A 23,298-nucleotide genomic window follows, 5' to 3' on the forward strand; every position below is an offset into this window, starting at 1 on the left:
CAAAGAGGAAAACAGAAAACATCAAGACTATGAAAACACAACCTTACAAAATCTACAGGAGGCAGTAAAAACAGTTCTAAGAGGGAAGTTTATAGTGATACAGACCTTCCTCAAGGACAAGAAACATTTCAAATAAACAACCTAACCTACCACCTAAAAGAATTAGAATAAAAAGAAAAAACAAAAGCCAAAGTCAGTAGAGGGAAGGAAATAATAAAGATCAGAGAGAAAACAAGTAAAATAGAAATTTAAAAACCAATAGAAAAACATCAGTAAAACCAAGAACTGTTTTTTTTAAAGATAGATAAAATCAAGAAACCTCTAGCCAGCCTCACCAAGAAGAAAAAGGAGAGGACCCAAATAAACAAAATGAGAAATGAATAAGGAGAAATAACAACTGATACTGCAGAAATACAAAAAATCATAAGAGACGACTATGAACAGTTATATGCCAACAAACTGGACACCTAGAAGAAAAGGACAAGTTTCTAGAAACATACAGCCTGACAAAACTGAGTCAAGAACAAACAGATAACTTGAACAGACTGAACAGTAGAAGTGAAATAGAATCTGTAATAATAATTTTTAAAACTCCCTGCAAACGAAAGTCCAGGACTGGATGGCGTCACTGGGGAATTCTACCAAACATAAAAAGAACTTACACCTATCCTTCTCAAACTATCCAAATAATTGAAGAGGAGGGAACACTCCCAACTTCTTTCTAAGAAGTCACCATCATCCTGATGCCAAAACCAGACAAAGATGCTACAAAAAAGGAAAATTACAGGCCAATATCTTTGATGAATATAGATGCAAAAATCAACAAAATACTAGCAAACAGAATCCAACAACACATTAAAAGGATCATACATCATGATCAAGTTGGATTCATCCTAGGGCCACAAGGATGGGTCAAAATACACAAATCAACCAATGTGATACACCACATTAACAAAAATAAAGACAAAAACCACATGATTATCTCGATAGGTGAAGAAAAAGCATTTGATAAAATTCAATATTCATTCATGGTAAAAACTCTCACCAAAGTGGATATGGAGGGACCATATCTCAACATAATAAAAGCCATTTATGACAAACCCATAGCCAACATAGTATTCAACAGTGAAAAGCTGAAAGCCTTCCTGCTAAGTTCAGGAACAAGACAGGGATGCCCACTCTCACCACTTCTATTCAACATAGTAATAGAAGTCCTAGCCACAGCAATTAGACAAGAAAAAGAAATAAAAGGTATCCAATTTAGAAGGGACGAGTTAAAACTGTCACTATTTGCAGATGACATAATACTCTATACAGAGAACCCTAAGGTCTCCACACAAAAACTATTAGAGCTAATAAATGAATTCAGCAAGGTAGCAGGATATAAGATTAATATACAGAAATCTGTAGCATTTCTTTACACTAACAATGAGATATCAGAAAGAGAAAGTAAAAAAAAAAATCCTGTTTAAAATCATGTTAAAAAAATAAAATACCTAGGAATAAACTTAACCAAGGAGGTTAAATATCTATATGCTGAAAACTATAAAACACTAGTAAAGGATACTGAAGATGATTCAAGAAATGGAAAGATATTCCACGATCTTGGATTGGAAGAATTAATATTGTTGAAATGGCCATACTACCCAAAGCAATCTACAGATTTAATGTAATCCTTACCAATATACCCATGACATTTTTGACAGAACTAGAACAAATAATCCTAAAATTTATATAAAACCTCAAAATACTGAGAATTGCCAAAGCAATCCTCTGGAAAAAGAACAAAGCTGGAGGCAGAACCCTTCCACACTTCAGACAATACTACAAAACTACAGTAATCAAAACAGTGTGGTACTGGCACAGAAACAGACATATAGACCAATGGAACATAATAGAGAGCTCAAAAATAAACCCACACAACTACAGTCAATTAATCTATGACAAAGGAGGCAAGAATATACAATGGAGAAAAGACAGTCTCTTCAACAAGTGGTGTTGGGAAAGCTGGACAGCTACACATATATCAATGAAATTAGAACACTCCCTCATATCATACACAAAAATAAACTCAAAATGGTTTAAAGACCTACATTTAAGACATGACACTATAAAACTCCTAGAAGAGAACTTAGGTAAAACATCCTCTGACATAAATCAAAGCAATACTTTTTTTAGATCAGTCTCCCAAGGCAAAAGAAATATAAGCAAAAAGATACAAATGAGATCTAATCAAACTTAAAAGATTTTGCATAGCAAAGGAAACAATCAGCAAAATGAAAAGACAACCTACTGAATGGGAGAAAATATTTACAAAATGATGTGATGGATAAGGAATTAATATCCAAAATACAGAAACAGCTCATAGAATTCAATATCAAAAAACCAAACAACACAATCAAAAAATGGGCAGAAGGGACTTCCCTGGTGGTCCAGTGGGTGAGACTCTGTGCTCCCAATGCAAGCGGAACCCAGTCAATCCCTGGTTCCCCGACCAGGGTTAGACCGGGTTTGATCCCTGGTCAGTGAACTAGATCCCGCATGTATGCCTCAACTAAGAGTCTGCATGCCACACTAAGAAGTCCGCATGCCACAACTAGAGATCCTGCGTGCCGCAACTAAGACCCAGCGCAGCCAAAATAAATAAATAAACTTTTTTTTTTTAATGGGCAAAAGACCTAAGTAGACATTTCTCCAAAGAAGACATACAGATGGCCAACAGGCACATGAAAAGATGCTCAACATCACTAATTATTAGAGAAATGCAAATCAAAACCACACTGAGGTATCACCTCACAGTGGTCAGAATGGCTATCATTAAAAATTCTACTAATAATAAATGCTGGAGAGGGTGTGGTGAAAGTGGAACCCTCCTACACTATTAGTGGGAATGTAAATTGGTAAAACCACTGTGGAGAACAGTATGAAGTTCCTTAAGAAACTAAAAATAGAGCTACTATATGATGCAGCAATCTCACTCCTGGGCATATATCCTGAAAAGATGTAAACTCTAATTTTAAAAGACATGCACCCCAATGTTCATAGCAGCACTATTTCCAATAGCCAAGACATGGAAACAACCCAAGTACCCGTCAACTGATGAATGGATAAAGAAAATGTGTCATTTATACACACACACAATGGAATATTGCTCAGCCACAGAAAGAAATGAAATATTGCCATTTGCAGCAACATGGATGGACCTAGAGAATATCATATTAAGTGAAATAAGTCTGACAGAGAAAGACAAATAATATATGATATCACTTATATGTGGAATCTAAAAAATAATACAAGTGAATCTATATACAAAAGAGAAACAACTCACAGACATAGAAAACAAAGTTAAGTTTACCAAAGATAAAAGGCAATAGGGGAGGGAAATTAGGAGTATGGGATTAACAGATACAAACTATATACTATACATCAAATAGATAAGCAACAAGGATTTACTATATAGCACAGGGAACTATATACAATATCTTGTAATAACCTGTAACAGAAAATAATCTGAAAAAGTATATATGCAAGTGACTCACTTTGCTATACACCTGAAACTAACACAGTATTGTAAACCAACTATACTTCAATTTTAAAAAACATGAGATATCACCTCACGCCTGTCAGAAGGGTTATCATCAAAAGGAACACAAATCATAAATGTTGGCGAGGATGTGGAGAAATGGGAACCCTCGCACATTGTCAGTGGGAATGTAAACTGGTGCAGCCAATGTGGAAAACAGTATGGAGGTTTCTTAAAAGACTAAAAATAGGACTACCATATGACTCAACTATTCCACTCCTGCATATATATCCAAAAAAACCCCACCATAAAACACTAATTCTAAAGATACACGCACCCCAATATTCATAGCAGCATTATTTACAACTGCCAAGATATGGAAGAAAGTGTCCATCAACAGATGAATGGATAAAGAAGATATATATACAATGGAATATGACTCAGCCATAAAAAAGAATGAAATTTTGCCATTTGTAACAACATGGGTGGACTTGGAGGGTATTATGCTAAGTTAAATAAGTTAGAAAAAGACATACTATATGATATCACATATGTGGAATCTAAAAAATAAAACAAACTAGTGAATATAACAGAAAAGAAACAGACTTGCAGATATATAGAACAAGCTAGTGGTTACCAGTTGGGAGTGGAAAGTGGGGAGGGGCAAGGTAGAGGTAGAGGATTCAGAGGTACCAACTACTATGTATAAAATAAATAAGCTACAAGAATATATTTTACATCACAGGGAACACAGTCATATTTTATAATAACTAAATTGAGTATAACCTTTTACTATTGTGAGTCACTATGTTGTAAACCTATAAAAATTGCCCCGATCTGGACACTCAAATTAAAGATAGATGGATCTGACGTTCAAATCCAGAATCTGCCGAAACAAAACGAAGAAAGCAACCCACAACTGACTATTGAGAGTGACAGTTGAGGTCCCAGAAAAAACAGACCTCTTTTTCATGACTTCATTTTTTGAATGAAGATATGAATTATATATATATCACTTTAAATATTGCCTCTGTCCCCTTTTTTGTCTTCTCCTACATTTTATTGAATATAGGACCACCTCATTTTATCCTTTTTATCTCTTTTCTCTTTTCTGTAGGGTCATTCATTCTACAAAAAAGTAATAGGTCTTCAAGGTTTTGGTGAACTTCATATGAGCTCTCTCAGTGATGTTAGTTACTGGGTCAGATGTTAGCCTTGGTTGTGCTTCTGTCTTACATAAAACATGTACATGTACAAGTCACTTAACCTTGTTATGGATGGAATGTCTGTATCTTAAGTATTTGAAAAGAATTAAAGGTAAAAGCTTTCATTAAAAAAAGAAAAAAACAACCAGAAATTCATTCTCTCACAGGTCTGGAAGCTAGGCATCCACAATCAAATCCGTGCTCACTCCAAAGGCTCCAGAAGACAATCTGTCTTTTTTCTTTTTCCTTGTCTTTTCCAGCTTCTGGGAGCTTCAGGCATTCCTCGGCTTGTGGCCACATCACTCCAATCTCTGACTATATGGTCATGTTGCTTCCTCCTCATCTGCCTGTGTCTCTAATAAGAACACTTTCATTGGATTTAGAGTCTACTCAGATAATCCAAGATAATCGCATCTCAAGATCTTTAATTACACCTGCAAAGGCTTTTTTCAAATAAGTAACATTTACAGGTTCTTAGATTTAGGATATGAACATATCTTTTTGGAGGTCACCAATGAAACCATTAGATTATTTATTTAAATTATGAATATATTTTAAACCCACAAGCTAATATTTTTGCTTTACACAGTCATTTAAAATTAACCTATATTCTTTGCTTTTCATTCCTAGTTGCATCTTTGTCTTTCCTTCTGGGATAATTTTCCTTCAGCCTAAAGAAAAAACTGTAAGTTTTCTTTAAAATGTAGCTTTGGAGCAAACTCTCCATTTTGATTTGCCTTTAAATGTCTATTGTGTTTTAATTCTGAAGGATCTTTTTGTTGTGTAGAGAATTCTTGATTGGTACTTAGTTATTTTCTTTTAGCACACTGAAATTATCTTGCCACTGGTTTCTGACTACCGTTGTCACTCTTGGTATGTCATTGTCCATCTTACTGATGCTCCCATGACTGTCTTTCTTTTAAATGGATACTTTTGGTATTTTCACTTTGATTTTATTTTCTGCAATTTTACTCTGATATATCTAGATTTTGATTCATTTTTACTTATCTTGCTTGAGTTTCATTTCATTGAATATTAATACCTTTTATTTAGTTCTGGAAAACTCTAAGTCATTATCACTTTCAATATTGCCTGAGTCCCCCTTCTTTATCTTCTACTAGATTTAATTAAGTGTAGCTTAGACCGCCTCATTTGCTCTCTTTTCTCCTCTTTAGCATTTTCCATCTTGCCATCTCTCTGTGCTTTATTCTGGATATTTTCCATTTTTCTCATTTTAGTTGTGTCTAATCTGCTTTTAACCCATCTATTTCCCTCATAAATTTCTGTATTTAGCAGTTCTATCATTTCTATTGATTCATTTTCAAGTTTGCAATGTATTTTGCAAACATTTTGTAATTGATTCAGGCAAAAAAAATCCACACATAAACATAAATGGATGCCAAAATTATTAGGTGAAATCTGAGGAAGAATAAGATATTTATATGGACTCAAAATATTTTCTCATAGATTACTTAACAACTACAAAGGGAAAAATGATAACTTTTTGATAGAAAATGTGGCAGATGCTTTCTTAGCCAAGTGATCAAAGTTAACATCACCAATAATGGCACAAACTGACATCACGTACCTCCTAATGTGAAAAAGGATACAGTATCACTTCTGTGGTATTCCTGTAAAAAATTCATAACCTGAATCTAACAACAAACAAACATCAAACAAATCCAAACTGAGGCACTCTCTACAGAACAGCTCATCTATACTCTTCAAAAATGTCAATATCATGAAAAACAAAGAAAAGATAAGGGACTGTTCCAGATTAAAGGAAACTAAGGGGACATGACTGAATGCAATGTATGATCCCAGATTAGATAAAGGGGGTGAGGCAAGCCTGCTATAATGAACATTACTGAGACAATTGACAAAATCTGAAAAATGGACTGGACATTGGGTAATAACCTATCCATGTTACGTTTGCAAACTTGATAGTTGTACTGTCGTTATATAATATCGTTTTCCTAACTGAAATATACAGCTGTAAGGGGGAATGATATTTGCAAATTATTCTCAACTGCTTCAGGAAAAAAATGATAAATCAAAACGTGGAAAAGTATTAAAAGTTGATGAATTTGAATGAAGGTTTTATGTGAAATTTTTTGTCTTATTCGTGTAGCTCTTATACAATTTTGAAATTATTTTAAAACAAAATGTTTTTAAAAATGTATAGTATCAATTTTCAAAGCCCCAGTTCCTTGCTAAAATTTTAAAGTTCAGCTTTCATCTTCATGAAGGTAGTAAACACAGTTGTTAATGCAGGTTGTGGCTGATAACTCCAATGTCTGGAGTCCTAGTGGGCTTCAGGTCAGCTCTTGTCTCTCTAGCCTGAGAGTGCTCAAAGCACAGTTCTGCCTCTCAGAGGATAAGAGGCTCAGAACAGTGCTGCCATCAGGGTGCCAGACCAGAGAGGGAAATTCTGCTCTGGGCAGACACCTGCCTATGCTGGGCAGAAACGAGATTCAGACTGTATTCCCATTTCTCCACCCCAAAAGACCACCGAAAGCATGGTTCTGTCTCTCCACTGCTTCCTCCAGACCAGCAATGTCCCCAGGTTGAAGTAATTCCAGCTGACCTCTCTGAGCTCCAATCATCTCTCCGATCTCGGCTAGGAGATTCCTCCCTCCCTAATTATTGGCACTTTAACGCTTTTAAGAAATATATTCACTTTAGCTTTTCAGTTGTTATCAATGGGAAAGTTGGTCTGAATTACCTAGTTTGCCATTATTATAACCTGAAATCATAACCTTCTTTTCATTGTAACCCAAAAGCTTTGCCTTATTTTAAAAGAAATTTGGATTCAAATCACAAATGAGCCAATCACCCTCTTCCTCTTATTTCTTCGTAACCGTAAGTCACGAGACCCTGAAGTGAATTAACATTTTATGCTTGCTAGCTAAAGTGGCTAGCTAGCTAGCTTTAAATACATAGACAGCTACTTTCTTTCAGAATTACAGCTTGGTTGGCCTAACCAGCACACTTGTAACATCAAACCGAGCCTAGGATCTCCAGTACTAATTTTTCATGAAAAGTTTAGCAATGAAAGATGAAAGAAGAAAGTAAATAACCAGCTTGATAAAATAATCCAGTGATTACATAGGAAAATCAGGTTTTAAAAAGACAATACCATTCACAGGATGTAGGGCTTCCTTTAGTATCCGTGCTGAAAGGGATGATGTCATTTCCTCTTCCTTTTGCTGATTTTTTAAACCATCATCTGTGGAGATCTTAAGCCCTGAGAATTTCCATTCAGTGTAGTTCACCTGCTTCAGATTCAAATAACTATATATAAGTATATTGTGTAATTATAATAATTTAATATAATTAATATTGCATAATATATAATTGATGTAATTGATACAATATAAATAATAATGAATTATATATAATTATAGTCATATAATATATATTTATAATCTCATATATATGTGTGTATATATATTTTAGGCTACATAGTAACTTTAATCCAGTTTCCTATGAAGAAAAGGCAGTATCAAGTACATAGTATGTGTTCAATAAATACCTGTTCTTTATTTTGATTACAGTTGAAGTAGCCTGGTTAGGACTCTTGTCCTAAAGTTCTAAGCATAAATTATAGAGTCCACAGTCTGTTGAATTAAATTACATTGAAATGAACAGTCCAGAGGTTTATTAACCTATTTACGTTTGTGGAAACACATGCTCGCCACAAAAAGCCATGAATATTGCTTGCGTGCCTACTTCTGCTTCTACCTCTGAGAATAATATATTTTGGGACACTACAACCCATATTTTAGTTCTTCAGGGTTTCTAAGGCCTTACCTGTAGTGTATTTCCACTTAAGATGTTAGGACTAAGATACTCCATTCTGTTCTTTCCTTGAATGCCTGTTCTTTTGCCTTGTTTTCTTGAGTAACCTGGAACCTGGTGTTCCCCTTCCTTTCTTTCTCCCACCTGAGGAGGTTTTTGCTTAGCTTGATACTGGCCAGCTTCAATGGGAATCTCAATAGATACCATCTGGTCCTAAAGAGAAGGATCAGAGCCTTACAAGGTGATAGTTTAACAGCCTTGATACTCAAGAAAGGGATTTATGAGCTAGCATCAGACTTCATTTCTCTCCTGCCGTAAAGCTGAGAGATGCCGTCTCTTCCCTCCCCACAATAAAACCCAGGATTTTGCTCCATCCATAGCCTCATGGCATTATGAATGATGCAGATTAAATTTGCAGAACACATGACATTCACAGAAGGAATTTCTTTTACCCCAATTTTAATACTGTCTTCCTCAAATCAAATTTGCTCCACAGGATTGGTGGAGATTTGCTACCTGGGGAGGAAAGGAAGCTTCTTCCTCTTCAATTGAGGTATCTAAACTGTCCTTGGTGTCCTTCTCCTCACTCGGAGCTTTTGGTTTTGGGAAACTCTCCGGGGGTAGATAGCAAGACTTCCAATCCAGCTGCACCTGAACAAATCCATTGGGTTTCCCCCCAGGGTCCGTGAGGTTAAAATCACCTGAGAGACACACAGACATTAATAAGATTCAATCACATGAAATAGGCAAGTGAGCATTTAATAGCACCTTATCTATTACCTCCCCAGGTTGAATTTCACCATATTTTGTTTGTAATTAATTCACATCCACCAAGTAATCATGATGACAATACATTCAGGAGTAACATAAAATATCAGTGAATATTTCTGTTCACTCACAATATTTACTTCCAATATTCACTTAGAATATTTATAGGGGAAAATGGGCATCTCCAGGTTCAGGAAGGGATAGTCAAAAGATATACAGAGAGGTATAGCTTGCTTGTCGTCAGTCACCCAGCCAATAAACAAGAGCACATTCTTATTACTATTACCAAATGGTGGCTATGCCTTAGGCATACTAAGAAAACCATTATCTACACCCAAGTGGTCCGTATTTTTAAAATAACAAAAGCAAAGAAAACTTAAGCAAAATGGCTTTTTCCAAATGCCAGACTTCTGATTTGTAACACTGATTAATTTAACAGACGGCTCACATTGCCTCTCTTTGGCAAAGGACGAGTTGTGAGCAGAAGTGTCAGCCTTTTTCTTTTTCTTTCTTTCTTTTTTTTTTTTTTAGCACTTGTGGTATTGGGAGGAGGGAGGCCTCACACACTTCCTGGAACATCCAAAAGCTTGTTAAACATGGTTGATACTGGCTACACCCATTCACACTTCCTAATGAGAGCACGGACATTGCTGCCTCACCCTCCCAGGACTGCAACCAGAGAGATGACCCTGCTTTGGTGTACCTTACAACTCTGGCTATGAACATATGATAAGGTAGTATGGAGTTCAGCTCCATATGGGGGGAAAAAATCCAAGAAATTTGTCATATGTGGCATGGAAGACTAATTTGGGTCTAATGTTTAAAAGGAGCAAGAGAATTACGGGGGAATGTTAAGGACATAGCTTATAATCTGGTATCTAGTCATGTGCTAGGAAATAGTAGGCCTTAAGTAAAGACAAATACTGGGAAGCACTATAGAGATGGAAAATGTTGGTTCAGACACAGAGGTATGGGCTTCAGATGGGTGGGTCTACCTCCTTGGGAATCTTGCTTCTGTTGCTGAAAAGAAGCCAATGTTTCTATATGATTAGTGAGGCTTATAAGTCTTCTACTCTCTCACTCTTGACAATATTCTCAAATCCTTTCAGCAGGTTTTAAGAGAAACTGTTCCAAGCAAGTAATAAAAGAAAAGTTGAATTAGGACAGGGAGACAACACTGGGCAGAGAGCATAAAGAGGTAATAACCTTGAACTCCTACCTTTAATGGATTTGTTTTGTGCAAGAGGAAGCAAGGGCACTTGGACGCGGCCAAGGTACGAGCCAGGCTCTGAGTCTTCATCATCAAAAACGTACACAGACAGGGCCTCCTGCCTCAGATACTGATCCAGGTCAGAAGTCACAAGCACTGGGAATCGAGCCTCGTCTCTGAAGTAGGGATTGTTACTGGCTGGAATGACGGCAGTGTCGTGGTCAAAAAAGGTAAAGAAGCGATACATGGCGTATGGACTGGGTTGGGCTCCCAGCCATCGACTCTGTAGGCCGCAGCATCGGATGACTTCCACCCGCAGCTCATTCTGATGCTTCCTGGTCTCCGATCTGGGCTGAAAAGATGTTGGTCTTGGATTGAGGAAAAAGGCAGGCTGAGAGAGTCGTGCAGGTGAAGCCCAGCACCCTTAATGAGGAAGAGCTATGACCTAAAGAACTGCTGACTCCTGACTGGGTCACAGAGAAGCCTAATCAATGACTTTCACCTGCCTGCAAATTGACTCTGGCAGATAATTATCTGAGGGAGATGCTGGCACTCAGGCCTCATCTTAGAGATTGGAACAGAGAAGGCATTTTGTTCACAGCAGGGAGAGGTAGCTAGCTCCAAGGGCATGATTTCATTTCAAACTCAAGCTTGACCAAGGGAAGTATCTGGACTAGTTGTGGTGTGACAGTTTTTCTCTTTCATTCACATTCAACAAGTGCTTATTGAGGGCAATACTAAGCTGTTCTCATGAGCTGCTTGGCTGAGTCTCCTTTGAGATGCATGGGCACATCCTTTTTCTCACCTCATCCTCCTGGGCCTCCCAGGCTCCAAGCACATTGGCTGACAGGTATGCCTGGGCTTTCTTTCGCTTATTGTATGCTTGTAGGCTGGATCTTATGGGGAAGTGCAGCCTCATCCAGTACTCTAGCACCCCAAAGACTTCTCCACCAGCTCCTGGGTAGCAGAAAGTATGAAAGGCATGGAGGATACAGATGGTGTGGCGAGGATCAAGAATAAAGGCAGAGGAATAAAATGGGAAACCACCAGAAGACAACTATACACTTTGGGAAATTCCACATTAGTCCCGTGCTGACAGCACTTACCAGTAAGTGTGGCAGAGCCATGGACTCTCTCCACGGTTTCTAGAACCCTGTCAAAGCAAATCCAGCCAGCTGCAAGGGTGCGGTGCTCACTGGCTATAGCCTGGTGTAGATGAAGCTGGGCTGACGTCCCTTGAAGGTAGTGCAAGAAGAGGGAATCTGTCTCCACTACATACTGAGAAGTGAAGTCATAGAGGGGCTGCAGCCCCACAGCTAGTGGGGTGCAGTGGGTTTCAAAGTCATAGAAAGAATAGGTGCAGAAAGTGGTAGGTTGAGTGTCTCCAGCCTGAGCCAGGGCAGCAGGTGTCAGGAAAGCCTGGTGGATGTGCAGTTCGAAAAGATTCTCACTCTGATGCCGTGGAGAAATGTCCACTTTATCCTCATCTCCATGGTCTGGCAGTGGTTTCAGACATAATGACAACTGTCGGGTGCCATAAGCCACATCTTTGAGTTGTTCTAGAGGGGAAAGAAAACTGCCTATCCATTAAAGGGTAGGGAATTCTTCCTTAGGGTAAAGGAAGGTGGACAGAAAGAGAATAAAAACCATGGTGAAGTCCAAGTTGTGACTATTTCAAGAAACGATGTGATTCAAAAAGAAAAGCAATAGAATGACAATCAGGTGCTTTGAATTCTGATGGCCAAATAATCCAATGCCTACTTTAGAGATGAGGCACAACATGAGTGATTAGAAAGTAAATGCTAAGCTCAGGAAAACACTGGAGGCACAGTTTCATCTAGAGATGACATTGTTTTGGATTACAGCAGGATCTTGTGAATTAATTGTTAATTCCATTACAGAAACACTAGAAACACAAAATGCAAGTATTTCCAAAAGTTTGGGACATTGGCCTTGGAGAAAATAGCAAGTTACAGTCATGGTGTCTATGACATTACACTGGGCCCCATTAAGATGATTCCTCTTTTCCAGTCAGATCAATCACAAGGATCTTCATTCTGTTAAGAATTTGGTTTCATTGTAAGAAGCAAAAAAAAAAAAATCCACTTTAAGTCAAAGAGTAATGGAGTAAAAGTGGGGGAGGGCACTTACTGAAAAGAGGTTGAAAATATTGGCGATGAGATACAAAATAAAGATATGTAAGACAGTCCACCAAATCTGTGCATTACCTCCCATGTCCAACCAACGAGAAACTTTGATATATAGTCTGCTTCAAATCGGGGAGTATTTGAGTTGTCACAGCGTGTTGATGGTGAAGGTCCTATTCTAAGAGTTAAAGTAGTAGAAGAAAATACTTTGGGTACATCAGAATGTCTTCCTGCCCAAAATAAGTGGAATACAGAGACTGGTGAACAGTTTCTTAATTGATAAGATTAACATAAATAAAACATATTCAAAATTTTGCATTACGTGTCACAAGGTTAATAATCTTAGCATATAAAGAACTTCTACAAATTAACAATATACTATTAAGAAATAGTAAAGGGCAGGAACAGGCAAGTCTCAAAAGAAATAATTTAAATAACTGGTAAACATATGAAAAACTCTTCAGCCTTACCAGTAATGAAAGAACTACAAGTTAAAGCAAATAAATCTTCAGAGGTAGGTAATTGTATTTATCCTGCACTGTCCTGGGAGAAACACCCTGAATCTGAAAGACATGAGAATTTCAATCCAAAGGATTTCCTTTGTTATATTGCAGGGACCTTTTAACTGACGCACCCTGGCATGCATAAATCATACTTCTGAATGACCCACCTCCCTTTACTCTAGTTCCAGGCTCACTAAGTATCCTTCTTATTGATTCTGCTTCCCCAAGAACAAGCTGCCATGAGCATATTCTCAAGGCAGCAATGAAAGAGCCCCTATCATAAAATAACAAATGAACATTCGGGTGTAAATATCAGTCTTTGGTGAATGTGGTTAGTACGGGTCAGGTCTCTCACCACTGGGTATAATAACAAAGCCAATTTTCTCAATATGTAAGGCTGAGACCAGATCCTGGTCGACAGTGACTGAATTAAGTACAGGAAGTATCACATTATAAAATTTGCATAAGTGTCCAGCCACCTGCCCTGTTATGTAGACATCCTCAGACTGCAACAAAGAATTCAGAGACTTTTAGAGAGAAATCACAGAAAACGATGACAAGAGATGAGTGATGTAGCTCTATTATCTCCCAAAAACTGAAATATAGGCCTGGCTTGAGGAAACAATCTTGAGAGAGGGAGTGTGTTACCCACCCTGAGGGCCAACAGTGATACACTCTTATTTTCAAAATAGATTCAGCAATTGCTGGGCCCTGTTGAAACTCTCCAGAGAAAAGACACTGACGTGATGCAGGAGAAGAAACTGCTAACCATGTATTAAAACAACAAAGATGATAGGATAATCAAGAATGGGAGGGATAAGTCCTATACCGAGACATAGAGGGCGCCCTCTTGACAGGTGCAGAGGGGAGCACGGGCATTTAGCTCTGTGACAGATCCTAAGAGGAAGTGAACAAAGTACTAAGACTCGCCGGATACTGGAAGGCCATGGCTTCTTAAAATACCTTCCAGCTGATTGATACGCTTGTTCTTGAGGTCTAGGAGTTGATTCAACCTCTCCAGTTTTTCTTTGTGAACTTTATTTTCATTATCGGCTTTTGTCATCATTGCCTCCAGTTCCTCCTGAAACGAAATAATGTCTGAACTTTTCTATCTCAGTGGCCCAGAACCAAAGAGCCCAGATAAAAAGGTGGTACTTGCTGGGTAAAAGAGACTCCGCTATCTCCTTAGCAGGGCAGATTCATCCACTAGAAAAAGGCTTAGGTTCCTCACAGACCCCTCCAGGACCAGTTGTGCTGTTAGTGTCATAGGGTAGTATTTTTCCTGGGACTGGCAAAATTTGAACCCAGAAGCTTCCCACTTGCCATTTTCATTAGCTGGCCCCTTCTGGCTTTTATTGCCAAGGTGCCATGGGCATGTGTGAGTCCTCAAGTTTTTCAAAGGACAGCACATCCTGTGTTTGCATACGTCAGCATATCACCTTGCATCAACCCTGGAAACTCGGGTCTTGCTTCATTCCCCGTCTTGTAAGTAGTTCCCATGTGCCCATTTATTTATCCCCTTCCTGTACCATCTTTTCCTGCACCTGATAACACACGTTGATCTTGCGCTGCAGAATAAGCATGTCTCTGGTCTTTTCTAGTTCCAATACGGTTTCTGCATGCAATACTTGCAACTCACTTAACATCTGGGACAGTTTCTTTTCTTCTTGGTTTTTTGGTTCACAGGGCTACAGAGGAAAAAGCATTGGTAAAAGGGAGTATAAATATGATAGGTATAGTAATAACTATTCTCTACAGCAGCCGTTGATAATAGTAAAATACCAGCAGCAGAATCTACTCCAATATGTAGAAGAGGACCTGTGTTACTTTACAAGTGCTCTCTCCCCTAGTTCCTCATGTTCAACAGCAGCAGTGAGTAAGTTATACAATCTCCCATGGCTGTTTGCTCTTCAGCAGATCATTGCAAGTCCTCATCTGAAAAAAATTCTAAATTTTATGAGCTGTACAGTGTGGAAAAAGTCTGTGGAGCTCATGAAGCTATCTCTACTCTCAGCCTTCTCATATACTTCCAAATATTGTCCTCAATCAGGACAAAATATTATTCAGTTAGTTTTCTAGTCCCTTCATCTTTTCAAGGGATATTTGGCAGCAATCCCTCTTGTAGAGGGGACCTGTTTGATTGAAGATGCTCTTACCTCTATCTGAGTGGTCTCTTGGAATAGAGCTGGGTAAGTGGCTGGTTCAGATTGCCAGTCAGGAGATTGGGAAATTGTGTCTTTATTTCGGAGATCCTCCACTTCCTGTTTATGTTTCTGAAGCAGGTTGGTGACTTCAAGCTTCAGATCCTTGTTTTGAGCTGGGGAAAAAATAATACAGAAAGCTGAAACTCTGTAGCTACCAACAACCATATTAAAGTTGGCCCAAGTGTGAATTAAATTTTCCCACTAATGTTTAATTCATTTTATAAACTTGCCCTTAGAGAAGCAATTCTCTCTTATTTCTACAAAGGGGTTCTAGCTTATTGACCCTGAGTTGGCATTTGGACTCCAAAAACAAACAAAAAAAACACCTGCAGAACTGTAGTATGGAAGGGAGAACTACCACCACCACAACAAAATCAGAGCCACTTGACCAACTGGGATAGTCCAAACTTTTTGACAGCACCATTTAATTCAGTATCTCCCCAACCATTCCCCAACTCCATCTGACTTCTATGCTGTTGGCTCTCTGTGACACCCACGTTGACTCTGACCCTGAGTGGGAGGAAGGGAGGTTGGGCATTTGGACATTTCCATGTGTGTTTCGGGGAAGGAAGGTGATCAGCATTTAGTGTGATCATTTCAGTATCATGCATTACAGAGGAGGTTAGATTAGATTACCCACAAGACTTCACTTGTACTTCATACATACTACAAGATCCTTAGCATGTGCTCCTAAGCTTTATCCTTTTATGGTTCCTGACTCTATTTTTCTTGATGTCATATTTCTTTTCCTCCACTTTTTTTATGTGAACATACTAGAATATGATGAAATGTAAGTTTGATAAGACTAAATATCAAGGTCCAGCCTAGCAAAAAGAAGGGAGACAAAGGTCTCTTTGACAGTATTTAAAAATCTTCAGAATAACTACTGTGATCCAAGAATTAAGACAGGGGGAAAGGGCTTCCCTGGTGGCGCAGTGGTTAAGAATCCACCTTCCGGGCTTCCCTGGTGGCGCAGTGGTTGAGAGTCTGCCTGCCGATGCAGGGGACACGGGTTCGTGCCCCGGTCCGGGAAGATCCCACATGCCGCGGAGCGGCCAGGCCCGTGAGCCATGGCCACTGAGCTTGCGCGTCCGGAGCCTGTGCTCCGCAACGGGAGAAGCCACAACAGTGAGAGGCCCGCGTACCGCAAAAGAAAAAAAAAAAAAAAAAAAGAATCCACCTTCCAATGCAGGTGACATGGGTTTGAGCCCTGGTCCAGGAAGATCCCACATGCCATGGAGCAACTAAGCCCATGAGCCACAGCTACTGAACCTGCGCTCTAGAGCCTGCCAGCCACAACTACTGAAGCCCGAGCACCCAGAGCTGGTGCTCCGCAATAAGAGAAGCCACTGCAATGAGAAGCCTGTGCACCGCAACCAAGAGTAGCTCCCACTCGCCACAACTAGCGAAAGCCTGTGCACATCAACGAAGACCCAATGCAGCCAAAAATAAATAAATAAAATAAATAAATTTTAAAAAAAGATGGGGAAATAGTAGTGGTAACCAAGAGCAATAATTTGCTTCTCAATTTCAGGCATCAGATGCTAAAACAAAACAATTCCCAACCACCCTAAAATGACTGATGAGAATAAAAGGCAGAAAAATTCATTTTCAATAAATTGACTTTAAGTCAAATAAATTTTAAGTAAAATTTAAGTAAAATAAATTTACTTTCAATAAATTGACTGTTTAAAAACATTATAACTTAAGAATTGGGATTCTCTCACATGGAAAGTCAATATGTAGGGATAAGTATGTGTGAGGTAGGTGTCATGCTTTCTTGATTGTGAATCTGACCTGACTGCCAGTGTTCTTATTCTAGTTATCCAGGACCCACACAAAAATAGGATCAAGTGATGGGACTGGAAAAATGCTGGCCCAAACCAGATGTAGAGGATGCCTCATCTGAGAGAACTCTTCAGGGCTTGACCTACCTTTCTCTCTTGACAGCTGAAGTAAGACTTTTCTCTTCTCCTCCACCTCAGCATCCAGGTGATCCTGCAGCTGAGAGACTTTCTGCTGTAGCTGTTCTCCTTGCTCATTGCTCCAGTGAGGCTGATTACTGCTATCCAGCATGCTGAAAATGGGAAGCAAGTAAGGAGGGAGGGGAGAGTTGTCAGATGGGCACTCAAAGGTGGGTGATATGACGTCTTTATTACACAGTTTCAGCATCTCCTGGGCCTAGTTCATCATTCATTTCCCTACATGTTTTTTCTGCCCCTGCTTTCTCTGTAACTGTCATTTACCAACTGCCTTGGAACCTTTGGGTCCTATTGAGGAGTTGCTTAGTATCACTTCGGTTTAAGTTTCAAATAACCCCCTGGGCAAACAACGCAAGTCATATCTATTTCCCAAGGAACGTCTCCAGCATGATGGTTTTCTTTAGTTAGGGAATTGTGTACCAAGACATTCTCAGGCCTGCTAGATTAGAAATAAGTAACAGAATATTCTTCTTTTCCTTACTCCGTTCCTCTGTCTACTTTCACCAGTGGCTAGTTTAGAGAATACTTGCCTTTGAACTAGATTGTAAATTATTATACTGAAGGGCAGGAACTAAACTTTTCAATAACTGCAGCCTGCACACCACTATATCTAGCTGTCAGGGCAGACCCATCTTGAGTGTAAAAGACACATGGCCAGTTCTTGATTATTTACACAAGTGAAGTGACATTGATAAGCAATTATTTCTGCTTATGTCTTTTTCCTAGTTATCACTTTAATAAATGTGGTCTAAAAACAACTTGTTAAGCTAGTACTAAGATTTCTTGGCACTTTCTGCCCATACATTACATGATGATCCAAGAAGATAATGTTATGAATAATGAAGGGAAGAGGCCAATAGTAATGTCTACCACAGGGAGTCTTCAAAGTGGGTAATCCCCACACTACCTTATTTCACTTTGTTGAAGAGCATCAGTTGTTCCCAGGATGCTCCCATGCAACCTCCCCAATCTACCCCCTGCTGCCTTTAACTTATAAGAAGGCACATTTAATTTTTTTAAACTTACAGGTATTTTTAATTTCAAAACCACTACGTAAATATATGCTTGTGAAAAATTAATATGATATAGAAGTATATAGAATAAAAGTGCCTCTTTGCCCTATTTCAGTCCTTTCATCTCATTAAAAGTTTGTGGATGCACACACACATGACATAAATTAGGTCACAATTAACACATTCTTTGGCAATTTGATTTTTCTTTTAATAGTGTATCTTAGGCATATAGATCTATCTCATTTTTTACAGCTTTATACCGTTTCAACGTGGCGGTGCAACACGATTTATTTAGTCGATCCCTATCATAAGAAATCTGGATGGTTTCCTTTTTTTTTTTTTACTATTACTAATTAAATTAACAATGTATTAATTAACATTCTTACTACACAGATCTCTTTGCACATACACAAGAGGATTTCTTTAGTTTTGATTCCAAAAAAATGGGTTATCGGGGGCTTCCCTTGTGGCGCTGTGGTTGAGAGTCCGCCTGCCAATGCAGGGGACACGGATTCGTGCCCCGGTCCGGGAAGATCCCACGTGCCGCGGAGCGGCTGGGCCCGTGAGCCATGGCTGCTGAGCCTGCGCGTCCAGAGCCTGTGCTCCGCGGCGGGAGAGGCCACGGCAGTGGGAGGCCCGCGTACCGCAAAAAAAAAAAAAGAAAAAAGGGTTATCTGGCATAAAAGATATGCACGTTTAACATTTTTTTGATAGTGTCAAATTCCGTTCCAAAAATAGTCTGCCAATTTATATTCTCACTAACAGTACTGAGTACCAGTTTCCCGGTATCCTTATCGAGACTAGGTATTATTTTTATTTTTAAAATTCGGAAGGCACTTTTCAGTAATTGTCTTTTTTTTTTTTTTTTTTTTTTTTTGCGGTACGCGGGCCTCTCACTGTTGTGGCCTCTCCCGTTGCGGAGCACAGGCTCTGGACGCACAGGCTCAGCGGCCATGGCTCACGGGCCCAGCCGCTCCGTGGCACGTGGTACCCTCCCAGACCGGGGCACGAACCCGCGTCCCCTGCATCGGCAGGCGGACTCTCAACCACTGCGCCACCAGGGAAGCCCCAGTAATTGTCTTTTATAACAAAAAAATGTTCTGGGATCCAAACTTGGTACTCACTTTTCTAAGAGTTTGTCATAATTGTCATTCAGCAATTTTCGTTCTTTTTCCAAATCTTCAACTCTCTCCTGAAACTAAGAATGATAGTAGAGTGCGTGAGATAAGATTTTAAAATCTATTACCTTGCACAGGGTCTCCCTTTTCTGTTGCAGGGTGGGACTTGGGTGGGAGATTTTCTATGTTCATCTCCTATGTCTATGAGGATCCATTCAACTATAAAGACTTGAACCAATTGAAGGTGTGATAGAAATTTTAATTGGAATTAATGAGGATTCTCTGAATTAAATTTTCATGGTGTCTGGGTTTCTACTGTTAGGGAAACAGCAGAACATTATAATAGAGAAAAGACTTTGGAGAACAGACATAAATATAAATCCCAGTTTTTCCCCTAATGGTATAATCTTGAGCAAGTTATTTAACCACTTGGAATCTCATTTTTCTTATTTGAAAAAATAAAATACCCATATTTTTGCTAAGATACACTTTTTAACATCTCTGAAATTGGAATGTCACATACAACTGATGGTATCTTTCAATTATTATTGTTATTTACCTCTTTCAGTGTTATCTGCAGGATGGACACATCTTCCAGTTGGCTCTTCAAGCTCACAGCCTTCTTGCTCTCCTCCTTCAGCTCTGCCCTGAGCTCATTCACTTGGCTGAGGAGGGCATCATGGGCTGTACCCAGGATTCCCTGATTCTGGGGCAAAAGGAAAGTTGCTCTGCGAATGTTCATATCACTCAGCAGGAGGTGTCTCAAGATACAAACAACTGGAGCATTCCCTAGTGGAAATCTCAAAGAAGGGCTTTGATTTATAGTATGTTGCCTTTGCACTGTAAATTGACCTTGTTTTCCACCCTAGCATTTCTCAGGAAGTACCGTTTCCCTGTGAGTGAGGATTTTCCACTCTGGGAAACTGTAATTTGTCACTGGAGCCTTAATTTTCCCAAGGTTCAAATTCAACCCTGATTCTAAATTAAGTGCCACCTTTCTCAGCTGCCTTTACCTTCTAAGCTATGTGAATGCTTTTTATGATGAAATATTTCTCCTTTTGCCCCTAGCAAAGTGATGTGTTAACTCTAGAAGTTAAGTGCATTTTTCTGGCAGAGTTCCCAGCATGACCATGTTCCTTCTGGTGAGGAACAGTTGTAGCTGGTCATGTTGGGAACTCTGCCTTAGTGACTCTTAATCACGGACACTTACCTAGCTTCACCTGTACCCCACTCACAGAGGTGCAAATATTTAGTAACACCAGAGAAGGTTTGCAACAACTTTGCTATATCTCACCACCTCACACATGCTAGAGGACTACTCTTAGGAATTTTTGAACAAATGCTATAATTCTCTGTAGCAATAGGCTGAAAAATACTATTCCAAATATTTCTCAACTCAGATCTCATATTTCAATTTTTGTGAAAACAATGCAGTATCTTCTGATAATAGTGATAGTACCATTTGTCTCAATAAAAATTATATAACATAATAACTTTGATATAGTTAGCTAAATTCTGGTGTTATGTTACTTGAAGATGAAGATTCATTTGGGTTTCATTCCTCTGATTACTAAGAAACAGAGAGTTAAGGAATCTTTATTAAGTACCTTCTGGAGCAGAGTTTCATATGCCTGAAAGAAAGAAAAAAGTATTATTCTATTGATATATCAACTTGATGTTTATAATACAAATGTTTAAATATTTATTTTAAAAGATGTTATAAAAAATTCCCATAAATCAAGTCAATTTGTGTGCCTGTTTACTAATTGCTGCTCCTTTTCCCCTGCCCTAGCTTGCCAGGCAGTCTGTGAATGTAATAGATGACACCATTTCTTTAAAAAGGATGAAGGGTCATTTATTCACATTTGCATTGCACTTGGTGGATTTTCTAAGAAGTATTTTTATTTTCAAACTAGGTGCCATCTCTTACTCATCATGCTTCAGAAAGGTCTCTTTCCAGTTTTAGAAATAGAAAAAACAACAATAGCCAAACTCACAACAACAGCTACTATTATTGGTTGAGTAATTACTATGTTATATGTTACTGTGTGTTTCATTATCTCTTACATTATGATCATCATAATTGTTTCACATATATTATCTCATTTAATCCTTACAGCAAATCCGAGAGGTATTGTTATCTAAACTTTAAAAATAAGAAACCCAAAGCTCATAGAGCTAACTTGCCCAGAATCGCACAGCTTTCAAGGGGCTGAGGCAGAACTTTACCTCAGCCTGTGTGACTCCAGAGTCTGCACTACTGACCACATTTTACTGCTAAGGGATTAAGAGGATGCAAACTTATCTTAGTATATGTGTAAGTAAGCATGACTAGAAAGATAAATTGCTTAAAAAAACCAAATTGTAAAACCTACATTTTAGAAAATTATTCACCATTTTAGGTCATCTTTGCCACTACCACTAATATGGGCAAAGACATTCAATTTAGAATGGCTTTCTCCCTTTCTTCCTTTAATGCAATGGAAGAATACATGGATTTTTAAAAAAATCTAATTCCACAAATATAGCTATTTACCCATACAACTTTAAAATAACTTCCTTTCCAGATTTCCCATCCTTTCAGTGCTACCAAAATTAACCGAATCAAAAGAATACGAGCATATGCACAGTTCTCTACAAAACATAGGTTTGGAGTTTGGCCTTGTACAGATGCCCTTAGTCCCAATCAAAACAGACATACCAAGGGCAGCACCAGCTGTAGCTAATCTCAATGAATGGCACCATCATTTAATCACCCAAGCTAGAGACCCAGAAGTCATCTCTCATTTCTGCTTTTCCCTCACCCACTCTACTTTGGTGATGAAGTCCGTTCTTCCACTTCCTCGACCTCTCCCAACACAGTCCTTTCTCTGTGAGCCTCTCTCACTGCCTTGGTTGGGACCCTCATCCTGCCTCCCTTGGATCACTCATCTGTTAAGTAACATCTGTTACTCATCTGTTACCTCCAGTCTTGTACCAGCCAACCTATCATTCACTCTGCTGCCAGATGATCTTTCCTGGTAGTTTTGTCATTTTTGAGAAGTTGAAAATTTCAGAAAAGTATAAGTACTATAATAGCAGTCATCTATAATTCTACTACTACCCAGAATTAATCATTATTAGTGCTCTATAATAGCTTCTTGAAAGTATTATTCTTTTTATTAACATGTATTTCAAAATATTTTGGACATTAAAAAAAGGCAAAGTGATCTCTTTGGGGAAAAAAAAATTGATCATGTTACCAACTTGCTTAAAACCTTTCTGCAGCTCTCACTATCTGTAGGATAAAGTCTAAATCCCTGATAAGACCTCCATGACCTGATCCCTGATGTTTCTCAACTCTGTGCCGTGGCCTACACCACTCTTCCCCAGAAAGCCCTTCCCTCTCTTGCACGCTCATTAACCCCTGCCAAACTGTCAGTATTTGGCTCACGAATAGAATCTCTTATGGATCCTTTACCGATCCTGCGCCCCATCCTCTGGTGGATCTATTCTCTCTTTTGTGTCGCACCCATACCCTGTTTGTGGATAGTTGTACTTGTTTACATCTTGTCCTCTCACTCTTGTAAGTTCCTTGAAGGCAGGAGCTGTCTTAATTATCTTTTTAATCTTTGTATCCAAGTGCTTTGCACACTTCTTGGTAGTCAATAAATGTTTATTCAATAAAAGAATGGTGCCAATCTATTATTTAGAACCTCTATGCCCTATTTCTACCGTTCAGATATGAGTTTCCATCGTGTGGTAGTGAGAAGAGTGTGAGCCTTGATGCCAGATAAAACTGGACTCAAATCCTGCTCTGCCTCTTGCTATTTTTATAACTTGAG

At 38.8% G+C, this 23,298-nt stretch overlaps 1 protein-coding gene across 1 annotated transcript in view; it reads right to left on the reverse strand.

Moving 5' to 3' along the window:
- The window catches only part of RPGRIP1 (RPGR interacting protein 1), a 56,723-nt gene that overhangs the window by 29,705 nt on the left and 3,720 nt on the right, over positions 1-23,298 (reverse strand). The window contains exons 5-17 of the mRNA XM_079911932.1: positions 21,082-21,105; positions 20,034-20,180; positions 19,481-19,554; positions 17,296-17,438; positions 15,314-15,474; positions 14,702-14,845; positions 14,121-14,238; positions 11,614-12,066; positions 11,313-11,464; positions 10,517-10,859; positions 9,046-9,230; positions 8,542-8,742; positions 7,868-8,006 (exon numbers count right to left, since the gene is read on the reverse strand). Of these exons, the coding sequence (XP_079768058.1) occupies positions 7,868-8,006; positions 8,542-8,742; positions 9,046-9,230; positions 10,517-10,859; positions 11,313-11,464; positions 11,614-12,066; positions 14,121-14,238; positions 14,702-14,845; positions 15,314-15,474; positions 17,296-17,438; positions 19,481-19,554; positions 20,034-20,180; positions 21,082-21,105 (2,284 nt within the window). The remainder of the gene's footprint in view (positions 1-7,867; positions 8,007-8,541; positions 8,743-9,045; positions 9,231-10,516; positions 10,860-11,312; positions 11,465-11,613; positions 12,067-14,120; positions 14,239-14,701; positions 14,846-15,313; positions 15,475-17,295; positions 17,439-19,480; positions 19,555-20,033; positions 20,181-21,081; positions 21,106-23,298) is intronic.

Source organism: Stenella coeruleoalba, assembly GCF_951394435.1.
Source record: "Stenella coeruleoalba genome assembly, chromosome: 2".
Classification (NCBI taxonomy): domain Eukaryota; kingdom Metazoa; phylum Chordata; class Mammalia; order Artiodactyla; family Delphinidae; genus Stenella; species Stenella coeruleoalba.